Below are 24,298 nucleotides of genomic sequence, written 5' to 3' on the forward strand. Positions count from 1 at the left end.
TTGCAAACCTTGCTGCTTTCTTTGGTTGGGCTTTCCAGATCTTATTTTCTGGCTTGGTGTAAATGAATAGAGGAAAAAGCCATTCTGGGCCAAAATTTAGCATATATACTTGGGAATGCTTACCATATAATGAAAGAATTTACTCTATAAAAAGGTCACACTCTCTAAGGCAATTGTAGGGACGCCTTGGCTTAAAATAGCTCAGTATACACACTTCCCAAAGAAACCATGAGGCACCTTTTAGCTGGTTATTATTAGCTTTACTAATTCATTTACCACAGGTTTCCTTCAAAAGTGAAACTCCCTAGTACAGTCAGTTTCAGAAAACTTTTCAGTAGAGTATTTGTTATAAAAGCAAACCAGCCACATTCAAATTTTTAAAAATTTAAATCAGAAGCGCTAAAGGATTGTTGGGCGCCTGCACAGAAGTCAGTTGTGCATCTGATTTCATCTCGGTCATGAACTCATGGTTCGCTAGTTGGAGTCTCACATCCGGTGAGCTCGAGCACCGCTTTGGGTGAACATGAGCCCTGCTTCGGGTAAAACGTGAGTCCTGCCTTGGGTGAGACCTGCTTCTCTCTCTCTCCCCACCTTTCCCCCCCACTCTCTCTGCCCCACACTCACTTGTGCTTACTCTCTCTCTCTCTCTCTAAAGAAAAAAAAGTGTTAAAGGATTGTCATGTAGGTTTCTGTGTTCTTAAAGATTCTTCTCTTTGAAGGGCACAACTTTTTCTGAGTATATGTGTTAAAAACATTTCTATGTGTTATTTTCTATCAGACTTTCTGAATACCAGCTAGCCTGAGATGCGATACAAAGTCAAATATTTGTAAATGTTACTTGTGTGATCACTTTCTATCTGAAGTAGTCAGGTTTAGAATGAATTCTTTAATTTCGATATTTGTTAATTTCAGTTTCTTTAGTCCCTGTGCAGATACTTAATTGCCTATTCCATGCAGTCAAGTGGCTAGGTTGGTAAGGATGCAGCTTACTCCTTGCTCTTGAGGAACTTGTAGACAGACGAATGGGGGAGACCTTATTACAGCGCTAACACATTTAAATAGAAAGCTACAGCTCTATGTAATAAGCTCTGTGAAGGAGAGGTATTCCAGAATATATGACAAGGAAGGCTTGACTTGGCCTGGGAAGTCAGAGGAAGTTTCTCTGAAAAAGCTGAGCTGCTGCGATAAAAAAAAAAAAAAACCCAGGTTAAGTAGCATAGAGGAAAGGAAGGGTGTTCTCAGGTACCCAGTGAGGGCACTCGGTGCTTCTAAAGAACTTTCCTATGAAAAGAGATTGGAGGGCAGGAGAGAGAATATCCAGCTATAGAGGCCAGTAGGGGCCAGACCACGAAGAATCTTTGAGATCATGTTAAGGATTTTGATCTTGAGGGCAATAAGAAGTTTTTAAAAAAGTGTAAGTATGCTAAGTTTCTATTGTAAAAATAGATCTATTTGAATAACTTAGTAGCTCTGCTCTCTAATCACATTTTAGCACCTTGGTGGTAGCAGTAGTTAGTAGTAGCAGTAATAATACTTAACTGTCGTTTATTTTGCACTTACTCTGTGTCAGTCCTTTGGAGCCTACCCAAGGTATAAATATATTAACTCTCATTCTTATAACTAGTGAGGTGGTTGATATTTTACAGATAAGCAAACTGACGTGCAGAAGGTGTAAGTAATTTGACCAAGCTCATTAGTGATTGAGCTGGAAACTCAGCCCAGGGTTTTCTGATGCTAAATCCCTGTGGGATAATAGGACTTCACCCAAAGATTGTCCAGTGTGCACTTTCTGACCAAACTGTACCTTCAGACAGGCTCTTAAGGATGTTTTTAATAATGATAAATTAATGCTTTTTTGAGTTTGATTTTTCAAACTTCATTGAATAAAAAAAGAGCTTCTCTTTGTTGCCAGCAGAGGGAGCCAGAAAGATTGATATTGTAATAAGTTTTGGAATTCTCCGAGTTAGGAGTATTCATGAGCAATTCTATTGAACTCATATTAAGAATAATTGTTTAGATTAAATATGTATATGGTGTGGTCTCATTTTGATTTAAAGGTAAATGTGTATCTAGGTATTGAAAAGAAGTCCGGAAAGACATAAAATATAACATTATTGTTACCTCTCAGCAGTGGTTTTGCTAGGTATTTTTCTTTTCCACCTTTTTTTGGGAACATATTAGTCTTATAGAAGTTTTCTGCCATGAACATGTATTATGTAGTAAAACGTAACTCTTATTTGTCGTTTATGTGAGCAGCGGAAGGGCTATCAATGGTTTATAAAGTGTTTAAAATGCTTTTTGAGACTAAAATGCATCACCCATCATTTTAATGCATTATTAGTTTACTTGGGGTATCTTTTTTATATTGACAAGGTAAATTTAGGCCATCGCCTATCTGAGTTTTCAAAATTCTGAATTACTACAGCCTAAATTTAAGAAAGTGTATCAAGTAGAAATAAAAAATGTTTTAGATTCTTGGTTGTCCCATTAATAAGAATATTATAGAATATAAAAGAAAAAATTCACTATGAATAATATATTTAATAGGATTCAGACTCAGAACTGAGTTCATGGTATCCATGGTATCAGCTCTCTCCTCCATCTATCTTATAGAATTGGTAAATAGTATAAAATCAAGTTATCACTTCAGTGAAATGATTTTTAATAACCTGTACCTTTAACTGAAGTTTAGAATTAGATAGTCGAGGAATTTGACTTTAATTTTTAATATTTTAAAAGGTTTATTTATTGTGTGTGGGGGGGGGGTCGTTAGTACATGCACACGTGTGAGCAGGGGAGGGTGGGGAGAGAGAGAGAATCCCAAGCAGGCTCTATGCTACCATCACGGAACCCAGTGCGGGGCCTGATCCCGTGAACCATGAGATGATGATCTGAGCCAAAACCAAGAGTCAGACACTTAACCGACTGAGCCACCCAGGGTCCCCTGGAATTTGACTTTTAACTCTGCCACTTAGTAGTTATCACATGTTGGCAAGTTACTGAACCTCTCTAAGTTTCTTTTGCTTTATATGGGGAACGAAGATGGTAATAAGTCTTCTTTGGTCATAGTTGAGGACCATCAGAAGCATTTGCAAAGTGTTTATTATTACAGTAAACGTTAATTTATCAGGTTTGCAACCTTAGTTTTGTTTTTGCCATGAGCTCGCTTCCAACAACTGAACTGATTTGTCCTTTATAGAATCCGTATTTGCCCATACCAATAGCCACTGTAGGCACACAGATCCATCATGAACTACACTTACCTACAATCATAGGCATCTCACACTATATTTAGCTACCAAAATATAGCTATGCATCACACAATTCTTTCCCCTTTAACCCTTTGTTTCGTTCATGTTCTGTATTAAGCAACTTTGCGGCAGAAACAACCCACAAGTCTTGGTGGTTTCTAACAACATTACATTACATGTAGCCTTTGAGCTGCCTGTGGAGAGTGGTTCTGCTCCACATGCTTTTATTCTAAGACCCAGACTGAAGGAGCAGCCTCTCTCTGGACCTGCCATTTGCTGCATGGTAGCCAGAACTCAGAGGGCTGGCTGAAACTTGTGATACCCCTTAAAGCTTCTGCTCAGCTGTGCCGTGTGTCATGACCGCCACAGCGTGCCACATGGCTGCGCTCCGAGTAGTGAGGCACAGGGACAGATACTCTTCACGCTGTAGGTATAGGCGAGTTATAAACCGGGCAGGGATGTATAAGCCTCTTCCAAGGATGGGGATGATAAATGGTGAACAGTGATGTAATCTACCACAATTTGTCCTCTTCATCACAAATGCCAACTGTGTTCCCTTCTGCTTACAAAATACATTTATCCCTTCATCAAGGAAAATACCTCAAGAACTTCTTTCAGTTGCATTAGGTTTATAGTCTAGAACCTCTTAGAATTTGTACGTCTTTTATGTGTGTAGATTTTCTTGATCCGGAGACCAGTTCTCTTCAACCCTCCACCCCCACCCCCCACCATACAGTGATGGAACAGGGATAGGATATCCACAGTGAACATTCCTGTTAAGACGTAGGAATAATGGAGGCACCCAGCAGTCTCTGGTCCCTGGCAGTTAATTGTATTGTATCGTATCAATTGGATTTTTGGATGAATGTAACGAGGGCTCCTTTTCTTGGCACTGGAGGATGTTCCTTGATTTGGCCCTGGTTATGTTCCTGTGGGTAGCTCCCTAGTCCGTTGTTTTCCATGGCTCTTGGTTGTGCCCTTTGTGAGGTGTTTCTTTTAATATATCATCTGTGTCCATATTTGAACAGAGTATTGGAGGGGATGCCCTTGTTGGCGAGGGAATGAGGTAAGGGTTAAACAGCTTTACTGGTCTGCTTCTTGCCTGTAGAAACCTGGGGCCCATTAAATATGATCTAGGAGTCACAGACCCTAAACTCAGGCTGGGGGCTGTTTTGGAAGTTGTTTTTTGTCTTTTTATCTATTTGAGTCAGATCCAGGTGCCGACAATCATATCCTCGATCCTTTGGCAGACGCATTTTTCTCTAAACTTCAGTTCAGTTACCTTGAGCTTATTGGGCTTCAATGGGACCACATCCTTAGGCTCTTCCTGTGGGGAGTCCCCCTCCGAGCCATTTTGTTTCATTGAAAGGATTTGCTGGGTGAAAGGAAAACACTTGTTTCCTTTACTCACTGTCCGCTGAATGCTTCTTTTGTACTCCCAAGTGCGTGCCTGTGTGTGTGTGTGTGTGTGTGTGTGTGTGTGTGTGTGTGTGTTTCCATACCCGGCTGTTCCCTGATTCTCTGTGAGAACCAACTGGGTGTCCTACGGTTTAACTTAATCCTGACACTGACTACCTAGACTTAGCTCAGACCCCACAGGTTAAGGGCTCAGTCCCACTAGACTGTCCCCCTCTCACTTTGGACATCGGTAGCAAGTCCAGTCCTTTCAACCAAGTTATCTCATTTTTCACATGTCAACAATTTTATTTACTGCTACATTATGTGGTTGGCTGTCTTTCCAACCTCCAGTAACCATTTCCTGGCTCTCCATCACCCAGCTTTAAAGCCTACATCACATACTTTTATTATTGTTTGTGACAGTGGTTGTTAAGGTGTAGCACCTGCCTCTGGTACCAGTTTCTGCAGTGTTCAGCTTTATGGTAGTAATTACCTTCAAATTGCAGTGGCTTCTCAAAATAACAAACTTATATTTCCTACCGTATGTTATAGACTATGGGTCAGCTCTGTCGAAACAGCCTGTGGCTCCCCTCCAGACCCAAGGCTAAAGGAAAAGCCCTTATATGAGATGTGATAGTCTCTTGACTGAAGCCAAGACTGGCGCAAACTTGGACGGCTGCTTCAAGGTTTTGCTTAGATGCGATGTATATCCCGTCTGTTCACGTTCTGTTGGCCAAATCATATCTCATGGGTGATCCCCAAATCAGTGACCTAGGGATGGCTATTCTTTCCCTATGAGATGATACACAGGTCACACATCTACATACAGAGAGATACCTAAACATACGTGTGTGTGTATAATAATCTTGCAAGGAAGCAGGGGAATGGATAGTCTCAAATAATACAGTCTACCATAACTTTCTCATGTAGTTTTGGATGATGCATGAAAAATCAGAATTGTGTGTGTGTGTGTGTGTGTGTGTGTGTGTGTGTGTATTTTAAACTTAATGGCATATTACCTTACTGTACTATACTGTATGGACTCTCCAGAGAACTAGAGCTAATAGGAAATATATAGATATCTATAACTTTGAGAGAGATAAATTAATTTACTTTAAGGAATTGGCTTATATAATTGTGGGGGCTAGAAAATCTGAAATGTATAAGGCAGGCTCACAGGCTAGGAGCTCAGGCAGGATTTCTGTGTTATAGTCATGAGACAGAATTGCTTCTTGTCAGGGAATCTTCAGTTTTTGCTGTTAGGGTCTTAAAATGATTAGATGAGGCCTATCCACAATATTAAGGGCAATCTCTTTACCTCAAGTCAACATATTTTAGATGTCAGTCACATCTACAGAGTCCTTCCTGGTAACATCTGGATTCATGTTTGTCAAAACAACTGGGCACCATAGCTGAGCCAAGGTGATAAAGAATTGCCCTTCATATACACATAGTGCTATTTGGCAGATAGGAGAATATGAACACAGAGAGTATTCTCTCATGGGTCTCATGGTAGAGCACCAACAAATTAGCTTGATCATAGCTAATAAACGCCGTATATTTTGGCCGAAGATAACTGAGCACCTAAAACGGGGTTTGGCAAACTGTGGCCTACTGCCTGTTTTTATAAATAAAGTTTTATTGGAACATGGCCAGGGTTATTCTTTATATATTGTCCATGGCTATTTTCATTCCATAAGGGCAAAGTTGAATAGTTGCAACAGAGAATGCATGGCCTGCAAATCCTAAAGTGTTTACCATCTGGTTTACACAGAAAATGTTTGCCAACCAACCCTTAAAGAATACATGGAAAAGAAGCTTGTGATTTTTGCTTTGTCATGGTTTACTCCTATTGCAGCGTCTTCATCTGAGGATGAATGTATGCTCATTAAACACTACAGTAGCAATATTATTAAAATATTATTTAAATTTTATTAGATTTATAAAAATTAACGCCTTACTAATTTTTATTGCATAGCCATTCAGATTTTCTTTTAGATCGCTTAATAGAGTTCAGGTTTTGCTGATAAAATGCATATGACTGCTGGTTGTTTAAAATGAATACTTGTGCATCTTTGGGAATAGAAAGTACTTCTTCCACAAAATTTTATCATTTTCATACTATTATAATTACAGATTTCAGTGTACCTATTTTCTTTTAAGATGGTAAAAAGGTAATATTAGTGTGCCTAACTCATCCCCTTTTTTATTTTCAACTAATCATAAAGCTATTGGCACTCTTTACCTTCTATTCGGTGCCTGAGCCGGTATGGTAGGGACTGCCCTCTGTCTCCTAATCCGAGCCGAGCTTGGCCAACCTGGTACATTATTAGGAGATGACCAGATTTATAATGTGGTTGTCACTGCCCATGCCTTTGTAAATAATTCTCTTTATGGTGATACCCATTATGATTGGAGGATACGGAAACTGATTGGTACCATTAATAATTGGGACACCCGACATGGCATTCCCTCGGATAAATAATATAAATTTCTGACTTCTGCCTCCATCCTTCCTACTTTTACTCACTTCCTCTATGGTAGAAGCTGGGGCGGGGACTGGATGGACCGTATACCCCCCTCTAGCTGGTAATTTAGCCCACGCGGGAGCATCCGTAGATCTAACTATCTTTTCCCTACATCTTGTAGGTGTCTCTTCAATCTTGGGCGCCGTTAATTTCATCACCAGTATTATTAATATAAAACCTCCTGCCCTATCTCAATATCAAACACCCCTATTTGTCTGATCAGTTCTAATTACTGCTGTCCTAAGCTCCTATCACTACCAGTTCTAGCAGCAGGGATTACTATGCTACTGACAGATCAAAATCTAAATACTACATTTTTCGATCCTGCCGGAGGAGGAGATCCTCTTTTTTTTTTTTTTTTTTTTTTTTAATTTTTTTTTTTCAATGTTTTTATTTATTTTTGGGACAGAGAGAGACAGAGCATGAACGGGGGAGGGGCAGAGAGAGAGGGAGACACAGAATCGGAAACAGGCTCCAGGCTCCGAGCCATCAGCCCAGAGCCTGACGCGGGGCTCGAACTCACGGACCGCGAGATCGTGACCTGGCTGAAGTCGGACGCTTAACCGACTGCGCCACCCAGGCGCCCCGGAGATCCTCTTTTATATCAACACTTATTCTGATTCTTTGGCCACCCAGAAGTTTATATTCTAATTTTACCGGGATTCGGAATAATCTCACATATCGTCACTTACTATTCGGGTAAAAAGGAGCCCTTTGGCTATATGGGAATAGTCTGGGCAATAATATCCATTGGCTTTCTGGGCTTTATTGTTTGTATGAGCCCACCATATGTTTACTGTGGGAAGGGACGTCGACACACGAGCATATTTTACATCAGCCACTATAATTCTCGCCATTCCTACTGGGGTAAAAGTATTTAGTTGACTTGCTACCCTTCATGGAGGAAATATTAAGTGATCCCCTGCCATACTGTGAGCCTTGGGCTTTATTTTCTTATTTACCGTAGGGGGTCTAACGGGCATTGTACTAGCAAACTCTTCATTAGACATTGTCCTTCACGATACGTACTACGTGGTAGCCCACTTCCACTATGTCTTGTCAATAGGGGCAGTATTTGCTATTATAGGAGGCTTCGTCCATTGATTCCCCCTATTCTCAGGGCATACTCTCGATAATACTTGGGCAAAAATTCACTTCACAATTATGTTCGTGGGCGTCAACATAACATTTGTCCCTCAGCACTTCCTAGGTTTATCTGGAATGAATGCCTCGACGTTATTCTGATTACCCAGATGCACATACAACTTGAAACACAATTTCCTCAATAGGCTGTTTCATCTCATTAACAGCAGTTATGTTAATGGGCTTCACAGTCTGAGAAGCCTTTGCATCCAAACGAGAAGTAGCTATAGTCGAGTGAACTACAACTAATCTCGAGTGACTACATGAATGCCCTCCTCCATACCATACATTTGAGGAGCCAACTTACGTATCCCTAAAATAAGAAAGGAAGGAATCGAACCCTCTTAAAAACTCGTTTCAAGCCAATACCATAACCACTATGTCTTTCTCGATAAAGAAGTATTAGTAAAAAATTACATAACTTTGTCAAAGTTAAATTATAGGTTTAAACGCTTTATACTTGTATGGCATATCCTTTCCAGCTAGGTTTTCAAGATGCTACGTCTCCTATTATAGAGGAGCTCCTACACTTCCGTGACCACACACTAATAATTGTATTTCTGATCAGTTCCCTAGTTCTTTACATTATTTCACTAATATTAACAACTAAACTTACACATACAAGCACAATAGATGCCCAAGAGGTAGAGGCCATTTGAACCATTCTGCCAGCTATTATTTTAATTCTCACTTGATTGCTCTTGTAGAATATCCATAAAATTGAATTCGACTATAAGATGTATTTTTTTTACAAACCAAAGAGTAGATGGCAGCTTTAGTTAGTGAAGAGAGTCTAGGCCCTGGGTCCAGACAGTCCTGGATTTAAATTTAGTGGCTTAAAACAGCAGCTATTTTATTTGCTGCTGACTTCATGGGTCAACAATTTGAGCTGGGCTCTGTTGCATGGTTGTTCCGCTGGTCTTAGTCATGTGGCTGCTGTCATCTAGAAGCTCCTCTAGGGGTTGGTTGGTTGGAGATGGCCACACTGATAATGTCTGGCATATTATGCTAGCCAGCACGGCTACCTGGCATGATTGGGCAATCGGGATCTTTCTGTCCCGAGATCTCTGGGGCGCCAGGAGGCCAGCTTGTTCATTCTGTCCGCAGTATGGCAGAACCAGATCTCTTGAGACCTAGATTCAGAAGTCTCACAAGCCACATTCTGTTTGTCAAAATAAGTTACAAGTCCAGCTCAGATTCAAGGGATGAAGAAATAAATGCCATCTCTTGATGGGAAGCGTGGCAAAGTCACATGGCAAACGGATGGGCTTATAGGAATGAAAGAAATTAATAGTGACTGCACAATCCACCACGACTATAAATTGCTTAGTTTCTGTATGCCCCATTTGGAAAGTAGACATAGCAATATTGACCTGAAGAGTTCCTTAAAGTTTAACAATTACCTATATAGAGAGCACTTGGAAGATTTTCTGAAACAGTTTTGAAATTGAATCTTTAGGGGCGCCTGGGTGGCTCAGTCGGTTAAGCGGCCGACTTCGGCTCAGGTCATGATCTCGCGGTCTGTGAGTTCGAGCCCCGCGTCGGGCTCTGGGCTGATGGCTCAGAGCCTGGAGCCTGTTTCCGATTCTGTGTCTCCCTCTCTCTCTGACCCTCTCCCGTTCATGCTCTGTCTCTCTCTGTCTTAAAAATAAATAAACGTTAAAAAAATTTTTAAACATTAAAAAAAAATAAAAAAAAAGAAATTGAATCTTTATGTTAAATATTGTGCTTTTTATTATAGACCTAAATATCATGAGAGTATTTATTCTTTCTCATTATTACTTTGGCTATTTTTTTTTTTTTAATATGGGAGACATATATTAAGACTCGAAGGATATCCTATGTAAAATACCAGCATGGGAAGAGTTATACTTTTGTGTAGAACTATGGGATTCATTCAATAAATAAAAAGAAAAGCAATTACCTTCTAATGTGTTTACAAAAACATACGTATTCCTGTAACCCTCTGTGTGTTTATATTTCCCATTTAAAATTTAAACAATACTGGCCAGTAGTATAAGGTTTGTATCAGTTTAATTCTAGAAAAGTCTTTTGCAAACATATTTTTGTTTGGCTAATGTTTCCTTGCAAAGCCAAGAAAAAATAGAAAATCAAAGGAACAAAAATATCTTATTTTTCATTGTGGTCAAACCCCATCAGAGGCTTTTCTGTAAGTGTATCTGTTTTGCTCTTTACTTTGTTAGGAATAAACATAGAATGCTTCCTAAATCTGTCCCATTTTGAGATATAAATATATATCAGACTGGCAAAAATGTTTGTTAAAACTTATCAGAAGTACTTCTGTGGTCATTGGTGTGTGTAGGGTGGGGTAGGAGGCATATAGACCTTCCTCAGTTTTTAACCTTCATATTTAAACAATTTCACTCGTGGCTTGTAGGCATTCAAAGAACTCATTTGAATACATTTTTCTATAAAATTTTCTAGGGACAAAGTTTATTCTTCCCGAATAACCAGTTGCTTACTATCTTAAATCTTCCTTGGATAGCCTGGGAGCTCTATTCTTGTATGATAAACATTGTAATATCATAATGTAATGTTTATAGTTACATTTAACTATAAATGTGTTAAAGATCCATTTATGTAGTTACTTTGGAATTTAAAGCTTCTTCTAGTGAGGAAAGGTGAAATAAGTGATACTACAAAACAAATAATGCCTATTAAAATTGGAGAGGTGATTTCCTATCTGCATTTTTCATAAACTCTTTTGGGTGCCTAGCCAGTTTTAATAAAGGAGCATTTGTTACAGGAACTAGTTACAGGAATTTGTTAAGGAACACCTGTGATGGGGAGGGGTATTTATACAACTGACTACAATAGACTCAAAGCAGGTAGTTAGGAAATCTTATCTGCAAAGCAGTGCTTTCGGAGTCTTTCTGTCTCCACTTCTTTCATTCTTTTTCTTTTTCTTTTTTTTTTTTTTTCAGATTTCATAGCCACTGTCAGTCCTGAAGATGCTAGATTTATTATTGAAATAGTAATAATAATAATTATTCTTGGCATCTTTTTTGTCCATGTTATTTTTATGGAGTGAAATTCCATTAAAGAAGGATTTAGCTTGTTATTGTCTTGGTCAGGAAAATTATCGATGGCATATAACTTTCCCTTTCCTCTATTTGTTTCATTGAGCCGTAACTACATACTTTCAGATCGTACAGTGGAAGGGTCGAGAGGTAAAGGGAAGTGGACGGGGCATAATTAAATAAGGGTAAGGCAAAATGAAAAAGGGAAGAGAGTCGGGGGTCAGGGAGAAAGAAACAGGATGTACAGCTCTTGTTTTTCTGGTTTATTTTAGCATTCTTCTTTGCCTTTTCGATTATGTAAGCTCTAATTTGCTGTTATGTAAGAGGGGGGAATAAATAACCTTTTGACTACATGGAACGGGGGAAATATTTCTAATTATCATCAATCCAACGAACTGTAGAACAGTTCTTAATTGTGCAGCCTAATCTGCAAGGAATGTTTATGCTCCATGAGCCTTGCTTTCTGCCACTCGCTCAGTTTTCAGTTGTGTCGGAGCTTGTCTTGGATTTAGTTATTGGGGAATGTGGGCAACTGTAGAGTCTTATCAGTACCTGTGCTTCGTTTCAGTCAGACATTCAGGGCGTTTTGCCCAAATGTACATGTTGTTTAGTTTTTATTTAGGATTTTAACCCCCTTGGAGAAGGCTTTATTTAGTTGCCTCTGTGTTCTTTTTATTTGAAGGGTCTTATCTTATGAATATGATTATGAAATCCTATTTTGGGGGGTGCTGTCTTTCTTCTTTGGTGGATTTTTTTTTTTAGTGTAGTTCGTTGTAAAGGTTGTTCAGGTTTCTAGGTCTGATGTGGGTGAGGTAGATTATAATATCTATTATATTAATATAATTGGCGAATCTTACATTTCAAGGCAAGTTGAGATTCAGCTGGTTATTTTAAAGATAAATTCTTGAAGTGAAAAAAATAGTACGTTAGGATGATTTATTTAATTTATGTTTTTAGACTTGATCCTAAGGTGGCCAAAAGAACCCTATGAAAAAGAGTTGCTGTAGTCTTTGAAGAAATCACTTTCGAAAGATGTTTATGACACAGCTGGGGAATCCCACGTTTGACAACTGGTGGTACCTGCCTTCCCCTGTACTCTCATCTCATTCTGTGATCCTTCTTACTCATCGTATGTCAACTAGACTTCTTTCAAACATGCTAAGCTCCTTTCAGTAGTTGCCCCCTCCATCTGAAACAGAAATTCTCACAGGCTGGCTGTTCCTTTTCATCCAGATCCCATCATCAGTATCACCTTCCCAGAACTTTGAGGTGACCCAGTCTGTCTCCTTGAATCTATCCCCAGCATTCCGTCAACATCTCCTTTCCCATTCTTACCTGACACTTTCTTGTTTTCCTTCATTGTTTATCTTATCCCATTAGAACATTAAATTCCATTAGAAGCACTCTGATAGTTTATGGCCTTGATGGTGGTGATGGTTGAATGGGTGTATACTTTCCTCAAACTCATTGAGTTTATGCATTAAATATATACAGCTTTTTATATGTCGGTCATACTTCAATAAAGTGGTTTGTTTAAAAAAGAGAGACTTCAAGTAGTTTATTCACTGCTGTGTCCCCGGTGCCATGCATGACCTGTGGTTTGTGCTTTGTAAAAGTTAGGTATCCAAATGTGGAAGCTTTGATCCTTTTTTACTATAAAGGATATCTAAGCTTATATTTAAATTTTAAAAGCACACTTACATATTTTTACATCAAAGATTTATTTTCAGATGATTAGAGAATTGGAAATAGCTTAATTAGTGGAAAGCTCCGGACAAGAAGTCATAATAATAGGATTCTCTGATCATTCTGCAACTAATTATAGTGGACAAAATTCCGTAATCTCCTAGTGACTCAATATCTGCATATATAACATGAGAAACAGTGTTAATGTTTCATGTGATGAAGCTGAGTAGGTTGTAGGGGTAACACCGTTCAGGGATTTGTCGATTCCATTAAGGAATTTTCTCTTTATCCTATGAGAATAGAAAGGTACCGAAGGATTTTAAGTGGGCGGGACAGGGTATGTGGAAGGGAGCGATAGTGGTGGTGGTATGACAAGGTTTACATTTTGGGAAAACCACTCCGGCTACAGTGTGGAGAACACAGGGAAGGGTTGGAATGAATATGGCCGGACTGTTCGTTGCTCAATGCGGTCATCCTGGTGAGGGATGCTGCTAACTTAAAGTAGGGTAATGTTGATGGACACGGAGATGAGCAGTGGGATTTGAGCAATAATGGGGGGAGAGAAATCCACCAGGACTTGGTGATGGAGGACCAAAGAGAGGAAGGTGTCAAGACTGATTTCTAGGTTTCTCTTTTGTACAGCTGGATAGATCAACTAGACACATCATTTGCTGTGTACGTATAACTTGGAATGGGGTCAGGTTTCAGGAGGAAGAACATGTTTTTAGTTTGGGACATGGAGGTGCTTTTAAGAAACTGAAGAAGAGCTGTTAGGAAGATATTTAAATACGTGGGCCTGGAGCTTAGGGAAACTTGGGTCACAGGTGTGTATGTAAGTCATGGTGGATGGATTCCAATTGACAGTCATGACTATGAAGTACCATACTTTGTAAACTATGAGGCTCCAAGTTGTGTTGGTATTTTCCTAATTTGTGGTGCTGTTTTGTTTAATTTTTATTTTTTTTAATAAACATGTTTTATTATTTTTGAGAGGGAGAGAGAATGAGCATGAGCAGGGGAGAGGCAGAGAGAGAGAGACATACAGAGAGAGAGAGAGAGAGAGAGAAAGAGAGAGAGAGAGAGAGAGAGAGAATCCCAGCAGGTCTTGTGCTGTTGGTGCGGAGCCTGACAGGGGGCCCGAACCCACAAACTGCGAGATCATGACCTGAGCGGAAGCCAAAAGTTGGCCGCTTAGCTGACTGAGCCACCCAGGTGCCCCTGTGGTGCTGTTTTCATCCTAGTGACTTTCTACTCATCCTTCAGTAGATGGTTTCGTTATTATTTTCTATAAAACTTTTCTGATTTTTCTCTTTTGAACTACCGCTGTACCTCACACACAACTATTACGGTATTAGCACAGTGTATTATGATTACATGCATGTTTACATACAAATCTGTCTTTTTATAGTGTGAGATCAAGAAGAAAGCGACTACTGGATTTTATTCTCTGAATTGCCTGAGACCAGGCCTCCTGTCTGTTTTTCTCCCCATGGTCTACCTGACACCCAGCGTGTAGCATGATACATAAATGATCATACATATTTGGGAGTTGAGTGAAGTATTTGTATCCGTTTATACATAGACGCTCAGTAAATTTTTATTGAACAACTACATTATCCAGTCGTCTGGCAGTTTTTCAGTACTTGTTTTATAAACCTTGCATAAAAAAACAAAATTCTCCGGCTGCTTCTCTTTATCCATGTTAAGCATTTTTTTTTTATTTTGGGGTTCATGGACTCCATATTTGTAGGGAGATCAGTGAAGTCTCTGAAAACAAATGTAAATTTTTCTGAATATGTGCTGGTGTATAATTTTTAAAGCAGGATCCATTGCTTTCACCAGATTCTTAAAGGGGTCCATGGCACCAAAATTATTAAGATCTGTTAGATATTTTTATTAAATAGTTAAATATTTTAACTCCTTTGTTTTAAGCAGTTTCCCATGAACGTTTTGCTGTCATCCTGTATATTTCTCTTTAGAATAATAAACAAAAAATTGCCTGTAGGTTAAAACTTGTCATCAGTCATTTTAGCTGTATTCTGTTGAGTCTACCTCTTAAATGTAAGTATTTTATGTGGATTTGCATATATTTTAAAGTCTCCTTATTTATTTGCATCTATACATTTCTTCTCAGGAGACCTTCTATCCTAAATATTGAGTAAATGCAGCAACCATTGGACTCATGTAGGTTTAAAAACAATCTTGATTTGGGGTGTCTGGGTGGCTCAGTTGGTTAAGTGTCTGACTTGGGCTCAAGTCACGATCACACGATTGGTGGGTTCGAGCCCCGTGTTGGGCTCTGTGCTGACAGCTCAGAGCCTGGAGCCTGCTTCGGATTCTGTGCCTCCCTCTCTCTCTGCCCCTCCTCTGCTCGCACTCTGTCTCTCTCTGTCTCTCAAAAATAAATAAATGTTAAAAATTAAAAAAAAAAAAAAAGAAAACAATCTTGATTAGATCTTTTAACAGAAAAGAGATTAGAGGTTTGTATACAACATTTTTGATAATGGTCTTTCTTCATGGTAGAATTATACCTTTTATTTTAACATACAAACTGAAATGTATTATAACTTTGCTACACTACATATGCATTACTTTCATAAAATTTTTAAACATTTCATAATTTCCAAAAGTTATGAATTTGCAATTGATGTTAATATGAGGGAGTCACTGTCAAAAAAACTTTCAAGTGACTTCCTTTATGCTGATTTAGAGTTTAACATTATCATCCTGTTAGGTCTAGAAAGCGAAATAACTACTTGTATTAGAATGATCTATTTGTTCTCCAGAAACAGTTGTATTTTAACATTTACCATACAAAGTTGGGCTTGCTGCATTCTGAGTTTGATGGATATCTTTATTTCAAATGAATGCAGTCCCTGACTTTAGAAGGGTGTTTGTTATGATATACAATAAACATTAGTGCTCCTTAAGAAACTTAACGGTTTCTTTTGAGAAAGCTTTTGTTTGATCATTGGGACACCTGGGTGGCTCAGTCTGTTAAGCGTCTGACTTTGGCCCAGGTCATGATCTCATGGTTTGTGAGTTTGAGCCCCCCATTGGGTTCTGTGTTGCAGCTCAGAGCCTGGAGCCTCCTTCGGATACTGTGTCCCCCTCTGTCTCTGCCCCTCCCCCACTCATGCTGTCTCTGTCTCTCATAAATAAATAAAATTTAGAAAATTAAAAAATGTTTTGGAATGCTTTTGTTTGATATCACGGGGCTTATCTTGATAGCATAGGACTATGGACTCACCAAAATATGTTGCAATGTTAACAGCTTGATTTTAATCCGGGGAGGATTGAATAGAAAGGATATGCTTCGTTTCCTGCCATATTAGTGAGCCCGTGAAGGGCCTTGGTGATAAGCATGTAAAATAGTTTACAAATTTATACGCCAACCAGACTTCTTGGACCAAGTATCAAAAGTGTGTGAAATACACAGAAGCTGAGAGGATAGTTTAGTATGGTGAATCCTCATGAACCTATAACTTGGCTTGAACAATTATTAGCCTATAGTTAATTTTGTCTCATCTGTATCCTCACCGTCTTGTTTTTTTTTTTTTTTAATTATTAATCACAATGAAACTGTGAGAGATTGCATTTCTTTCATTTATTTTATTTTTAATTGTGGTAAAAAACACATACAATTTACTGTCTTAACCACTTTTAAGCGTATAGTTCACTCGTTAAGTATAGTCGTGTTGTTGTGCAGCTGGTCACCAGCATGTTTTCATCTTGCAAATCTGAAAAGCTATACCCATTAAACAATAACTCCCCACTTCCCTCTTCCTCCAGCCCTGGTAACCACCATTTTACTTTCTGTTTCTGTGATCTGACTGTTCCAGATACCTCGTGTACGTGGAAGCGTACAGCGTTTGTCTTTTGGGGACCGGTCTACGTCACGGAGCAGAATGTCCTCCAGATTCATCCATGTTGTAGCATGTGACAGAATTTCCTTCTGTTTTATGGTTGAATAATATTCCATTGTATGTATACACCACATTTTGTTCATCCATCCATCCATGGACATTTGTGTTACTTCCACATCTTGGCTATTGTGAATACTTGCTGTGAACAGGGTGTACAGATACCTCTTTGAGACGCTGCTTTCAATTCTTTCTCATAGATGCCCTGAATAGGGACTGTTGAATCATATAGTGGCTCTGTTTTTAATTTAAAAAAAAATTTTTTTTTTCAACGTTTTTATTTATTTTTGGGACAGAGAGAGACAGAGCATGAACGGGGGAGGGGCAGAGAGAGAGGGAGACACAGAATCGGAAACAGGCTCCAGGCTCCGAGCCATCAGCCCAGAGCCTGACGCGGGGCTCGAACTCACGGACCGCGAGATCGTGACCTGGCTGAAGTCGGACGCTTAACCGACTGCGCCACCCAGGCGCCCCTCTGTTTTTAATTTTTTGAGGAAATGCTATCCTGTTTTCCATGGCGGCTATACCATTTTTCATTCCCACCAACAGCACATAAAGGTTCCATTTTCTCCACATCCTTGCTAACACTTACTATTTCCTGTTTTTTTTTTTTTGATACTAGTCATTCTAATGAATATGAAGTGATACCTTATGATGATTTTGATTTGCATTTCTCTAATGATTAATCATGTTGAGCATCATTTTAATGTGCTTGTTGGTCATGTGTGTATTATCCTTGGAGAAAGGTCTGTTCAAGTCATTTGCCCATTTTTAGTTGGGTTATTTGTTTGTTACTGAGTTGTAGGAGTTCTTCATATATTGTGCATATTAGCCCTGTATCTAATATGTAAACATAAAAATCTAATATGTAATTGGCAAAAATCTTCTCCCATTCCATAGGTTGCCCTTGCACTCTATTGATTGCGTCCTTTGATGTACAGACGTTTTTAAGTTTAATGTAATCGCATTTGTCTGTTTTTGCTTTTGTTGCCTGTGCTGTTGGTTTCATATCTAAGAAATCATTGTCAAATCCAGTGTCCTGAATCTCCCTCTCTGTAGTTTCTTTTTTTCTTTTTTTTTAAGTTTATCTGTTTTGAGAGAGAGAGAGAGAGTGCACATGTGCATGTGTGTGTGTGTGGGGGGGGGGGGGTGCTGGGACAGAGAGAGAGGGAGAAAGAATCCCAAGGAGGCTCTGTGCTGTCAGCGTGGAGCCTGACATGGGGCTTGATCTCACAACCTTGAGATCACGACCTGAGCTGAAATCAAGAGTCAGACACTCAACCGACTGAGCCACTCAGGTGCCCTCTTATAATTTCTTTTAAGAGCTTTGTAGTCAGGGGTCACCTGGGTGGCTCAGTCAGTTGAGCATCCAACTTCGACTCAGGTTATGATCTTGCTGTTCATGGGTTTGAGCCCCATGTCAGGCTCTGTGCTGACAGCTTAGAGCCTGAAGCCAGCTTCAGATTCTGTGTCTCCCTCTCTCTCTCTGCCCCTCCCCTGCTTGTGCTGTGTCTCTCTCTCAAAAATAAATAAATAAATAAATAAATAAGTAAGTAAATAATAAATTTTGTTTTAAAAAAAAGAGCTTTTTTTTTTTTTTAAAAATGTTTATTTTTGAGACAGAGCACGAGTGGGGGAGGGGCAGAAAGAGAGGGAGACACAGAATCCAAAGCAGGCTCCAGGCTCAGAGCCTGACGCGGGGCTGGAACTCACAAGCGGTAAGGTCATGACTTGAGCTGAAGATGGATGCTTAACCACTTAACTGACTGAGCCACCCAGGTGCCCCTAAAAAAAAGAGCTCTGTGGTCGGATCTTAAATGTAAGGTCTTAGTCATTTAAAATTCATTTTTGTATATGGTGTGATACAAGGATCCAACTTCAGTCTTTTGCATGTGTATATCCAGTTTCCCTAGCACCGTTTGTTGAAGAGACTCTCCTTTCCCCTTTGAGTAGCCTTAGAACCCTTGTTGAAAATCATTTGACCACATATGTGAGGGTTCATTTCAGTAGTTTGCTGTCTTATTTCATTGGTCTGTGTGTCTGTCTTTATGCCAGTGCCACGCTGTTTTGATTACTGTAGTTTTATAAAATGTTTTCAAATCATTAAGTGTGAGACCTCCAACTCTGGTTTTCTTTTTCAAGATTATTTGGCTGTTTGATCTTTTTTGAGGTTGTTTGGCTGTTGGGGTGCCTTTGAGATCCAATACAAATTTTAGGATGGAGTTTTCTATTTCTGCCAAGAAAAAAAAAATGCCATTGGAATTTTGATAGGGATTGTTTGAATCTGTAGATCACTCTGGGAAGTATTGCTATCTTAACAGTGTTAAGTCTTCCAAGCGACAAACACTGCCTTTTCCATTTATATGTGTTTCTCCTCTAGTTTCTTTCAGCAATGTTTTATAGTTTTCAGGGTACAGGTTTTACACCTCCTTGATTAGGTTTATTCTTAATTATTGTATTCTTTTGGATGCTATTGTAAGTGGAAATATTTTCTTTCTTTTTTAATTTTTTTAATGTTTATTTTTGAGAGAGAATGCACACGCGTGCAAAGTGGGAGAGGGGCAGAGAGAGAGGAGGACAGAAAATCCAAAGCAGGCTCTGGGCTGTCAGCACAGAGCCCGATATGGGGCTCAAACTCACTGACCGAGAGATCATGACCTGAGCTGAAGTCGGACACTTAACCGACTGAGCCGGCCAGGCGCCCCAGCTGTGTGCTTTTCATATATGACCCTTCTTAGGTAGTTTCCTTCTGTTTCCAGTTTGTTGAAGTTTTTATCATGAAAGATGTTTGAATCTTGCCTGATGTTTTTTCTGTATCTGTTGAGATGCTCATGTGATTTTCATCCTTAATTCTGTTGATGTGGTATATTACACTGATCAGTTTTCATATGTTGAACCATCCTTGCATTTCAGCAATAGACACCATATGGTCATGATCCTTATAATGTGCTGTTGAATTCAGCCTGCCCCTGGATTATTTTGATTCTTTTTAAAGCAAAAACAGACGTAGGCAGTAAGCTAACAAATAAACATATGATATAGTGGCAGATACTGATGGGTATTTATTACGAAGAAAAGTAAAACAGGGCAGGTCAAGAATGGTAGGAGTAAGGGCGCATGGCTGGCTCCGTCGGTAGAGCATGCGGCTCTTGATCTCAAGGTCGTGAGTTCAAGCGCCATGTTGGGTGTAGAACTTACTTTAAAATAAAAACAGTGGCGGGAGTAGAGTGAAGCTGGGGTTGTTTGGAGATTTGAAAAGCCCTCTGAGGAAGTGCCATTGGAGAAAGTAAGGGAAGAACCTGCAGGCATGGGGGACAAGCAATGGTGGGACTTAGAGTTTCTGAGAAATAGCTGGGAAAGAGGGTGTGAGAGTGGGAACAGGAGATTGTGACAGAGGGTGGAGAGGCTCAGGATGTCCACAGTGGAGGAGAGCACATAAATCCCATCTCCTGAGCCTTAGTGTGAACAGCTCCTTATATGGCTTTTATTACTCATTACAGATTTCCTCCTTTTTATTTCCTTTCCCTTGGCTGTCTATTTCTAGAAAGAATGTGCTTGCTTTGTTAACCAAAGAACAGGGCCTGAATTTTATCCCAGATTTCCTCTGAAGAAGGGTGAAATAGAGTGGGTGGAGTCTCAGGGTCGAGCCAAGAATCCATTGTGATGTCTGATGCGATTTGGGGAAAAAAATAATTGTTTCAAAAATAATATATTATGGAGTATGACCTTATGTATTTTATAATTAGAATATGCACCTAATGTTTTAAATTTAGTAGGAAATGGATTGCTTAAGTTCCGAACAATTTTTTTTAATGTTTTTCAATTTATTTTTGAGAGAGAGAGAGCACAAGCAGGGGAAGGGCAGAGAGAGAGAGAGAGAGAGAGAGAGAGAGGTAGACATAGAATCTGAAGCAGGCTCCAGGCTCTGAGCTGTCAGCACAGCCTGACGTGGGGCTCGAACCCACGAACTGCGAGATCATGACCTGCGCCAAAGTCGGATGCTCAACCGACTGAGCCACCCAGGCACCCCAAAGTTCGTAACAGCTTTTAACTGGCAGCATGATCTATAGTGTAGCACTTACCTCCTTCTTCTAAACACTTGTGTTGGAATGTTTTACATTCCCATGAAACAGTTTTCCCAAATTGGTCTTTTTGAAGGGAGCATAAACTGTCACGCTCTTGTGGTTATACATGGTGAACAACACCCTGGAACTTGTGGATGTTTGTTATTTTCCTTGATAAAGTAAGGAACATTGGTACAAGTATGTCAAACGTCATAAAGAATGTAGAGGAGTAGTCTGCCTTGTCTCCAAATAGAGTGTTATTTACCGTCTAGCCCAGTGTTCAATATCTATTTGCCTCGCTAGGTTGTTAATCTATTTTTTTAAAAATTCCCGAATCCAGACAATTTGACTTTCCACTGGTAAAATATTTACTTGTTGTATCAGGCAGGGTGCTAAACTTAGACATGAAGAGTACGGAGTTAAATTTAAAATTTGTCGGAAGTATTCATCATGATGCAGTCTATTTAATGTCTTGGCAACGCCTCTTGCTCTTCTCGTTTCAAATGTTAGGAGACAGACTGGCAGCAGTTGTAAACTGAAACCTGGTTGTATGCAGAGTAAGCCCGGCAGGGGTATGAAGGAAAATGGAGACAATTTGAAAGCGTCACTCTGTATGTGTTTGTGTGTTAAATTAAAGTGCGACACATTTGCTTAAAATAGAATTTTATATCCTGTTTATCAAGGCTGTTATATAACTTCACGGTAGATCCGAAGACTGAAACTGGTTTCGAATGTTGTCTTGTGGAATAACCAAATTCGTCTCTTAACAGTGTTGTCATGATGTCACGCGATGTATAATAAGCACGTTTTACAATGTGTTTGAGTCATTTGTCCCCAGTAGACCTGAAATTTATTACTCAGAGGAGAAGCATGCATTTACAGTATATTCTTAGCTGCTCTTTTCTATCACTCAGCTGTCAAGGCCTATGGAATCTAAAATAGAACCTGACCAATGGGAGACCGTCTACCCCTTGTTTACAGGAGGGTTCGGAGGTGGACAGTTTTATCATGCACTGCAGCGTCTGGGTTGCAGTGTTGAGGCAGGATGTTGAGTGCTGTGCAGGTTTTCCAGCAGAGTCCCTGAAAGGGACAGCTTTGAAAGACAGCGTCTAAACAATAAGAAACAGGAGGAGTTACGGTACCTGACTCCGGCCGCTCGCAATCAAGGGCCGTTCAGCAAGGAAGATAATTTTCAAGCGGTATGAAGGCGGAGAAGGATCCCGAAGACGAAGAAAGTATCGTTAGAGATCCAAGCTAAGTGTAGCACAGCATGAAGATTGTAGAGCAGGAAGATCTGTAAAGCGAGGGACGGATTCACTGGTTAGGAGTTTGTCTGAGGGCGTGCTTTGTGAGCTGCAGAGATTTGTAACCTAAGGCGAAGCCGTTTGCTGCTAGCGACAAGAAACTAAATCCTGTCTATGATGAACTGTTGGTTTTCTTGTGCTCCTAAGAACAGAGTAGGTATCCCTGTAGCGCAGCGTAACAAAAGATTCTTGGTTAGGCTTTCCAAACCGTATTCTTTTAAAGTGGACTACTGTTTTATTAATTTTGGTCTCCTTGTTTACTGTCTTTCTGTTTGATTAGTAGGCTGGGGTTAATGATAGAAAACAAAAGTTCTTGTTTCTTTTTCTGGATTTCAGAAGCTCATAATAGAATCTTCGTAATTGAGCAGTGTTTCTGTTAACTGACAGTGGACCGAATGGAAAAGGCACTTCGTGAAGTGGAACTGAAAAATCACATGAGAATATGACACTTTGGTCATGTTTAACTATCTCCTAAAAAGCCTTACTTTAGGAGTTTACAGTTTTTTTTTCAGTGTTTTCAATAACTCTTTTCCCCAGCAGCAAGTTTAATTGGAAATAAAACAGATTGTTTTAGCTGCAAGCATAAACTAATCAATTTAGAGCCAGTATTTGTGTGTTAAACGTGACTTAATCCCTTAGGCATTTGAAAACACAGAGTCTCTTAAGCCTGCATCTACTACCACTCCCCAGTTGAGAGTCTGTAAACTGTTTGGTTTTAAAGCTAAAGAAGGGGGTGCCTAAAATGTAGTTTAGACCTTGAGCCAATAAACAGGGCGAGTCTCAGAGTTGACAATTTGTGCTTTTGAAGTTAGGCGGAAGTGGGCTCATCTCCAAATTTAACTGATTTAGAGGCAGCAATTCTGAAGTCTGTGTAGGTACTTGAACCGGATTCCATTGAAACATTTCACTTCAGGAGTGGGTTAAAAATTTCATGTATTTATCTTTTTCTCCTATTCAAATTTCATATACAGTTTCACTTTCTTTAAGTATGTAAGGAAGACATTGCTTATTTAGCTAGAAGACTGGTGATTTTGTGTGGCCATTTGAAGGAGATAGGTGATATTAAGTAATCATAATGATGAAACATTTAGAGGATATGCTTCATATAAGAGATTCATTTTTTCTCCCTCAGGGATTTGTTATGGTATTTGTGGACACAGGAATTGTTTTGTAAGTTTAAGTGAAAAATAGGTACATCTTTCTTTGTTCTGGAAATAATACTGGGCTTAGTACAGAATTTAGCAGTAAGTTTACTGTATAATATTTTAAAAGGCTAAAACCTTACTTGTTTAAATAATGTATGTTTTAGTTCTGGGTTCTACATTTCTGCCTACTAAGAAAAAAATCCAAGTTATTGGCCTTGGAATGTCTTGAATATATTTTCTCCAAAGCTGAAAATAACCTTGATACAATTAAGGTGTATATCATGTGATACATACTCCTATTTAAAAAATTTCCTTTAATCTTCCTCTTAAATATATGTACTGAGTTTTGTTAATATAAAAAAATCTTTTTTGTATGTTGAATGTAAAAAAGAAGGGAGAAAATGAAAGTCACCTGTAATCCTATTATTTTAGGATTTTAAAGTAGTTAATACTTTAGAGGCTTTTTTTTTAAGTTTGTTCTATGTAGAAGTTTCTTTTTATTCTAATATGTAAGCTTAATGAATTGCTTTCTGTGTTGAGACAGAGACAGTGTACGTGTGTGTGTCTGTGTGTGTGTGTCTAATTTGCATTTATAAATATATTCCCAACAGTATCTTTTAAATAAGGTGGGGGGAGGGAGGTGTTTTAAAATGTGTACAGAATTCCACTGCATCTAAGGTCTTGGGAGATAGGTAACCAGAGCCAAATCTGAAAGTATGAGTTAGAGAGTAGGAGAAGGACACATGATTCTGGAAGTCATGAGAAGTCTTGGTTGGGTTTGGCCCCTTATGTTTTTCAATGTCCCTGGAGCTTTG

General features: G+C 39.2%; 1 protein-coding gene across 2 annotated transcripts in view; it reads left to right on the forward strand.

Annotated features, from left to right (window-relative positions):
* The window catches only part of UACA (uveal autoantigen with coiled-coil domains and ankyrin repeats), a 96,046-nt gene that overhangs the window by 27,566 nt on the left and 44,182 nt on the right, over positions 1-24,298 (forward strand). The window contains exon 1 of one of the 2 annotated variants that reach the window (XM_047862651.1): positions 22,066-22,491. The exons of the other annotated variant lie outside the window; for it this stretch is intronic. Coding sequence (XP_047718607.1) covers positions 22,453-22,491 — 39 coding nt within the window. The 5' untranslated portion in view covers positions 22,066-22,452. Of the gene's footprint in view, positions 1-22,065; positions 22,492-24,298 lie in introns of those variants that run through there. 2 annotated transcript variants of the gene reach the window in all.

Source organism: Prionailurus viverrinus, chromosome B3, assembly GCF_022837055.1.
Source record: "Prionailurus viverrinus isolate Anna chromosome B3, UM_Priviv_1.0, whole genome shotgun sequence".
Lineage (NCBI taxonomy): Eukaryota > Metazoa > Chordata > Mammalia > Carnivora > Felidae > Prionailurus > Prionailurus viverrinus.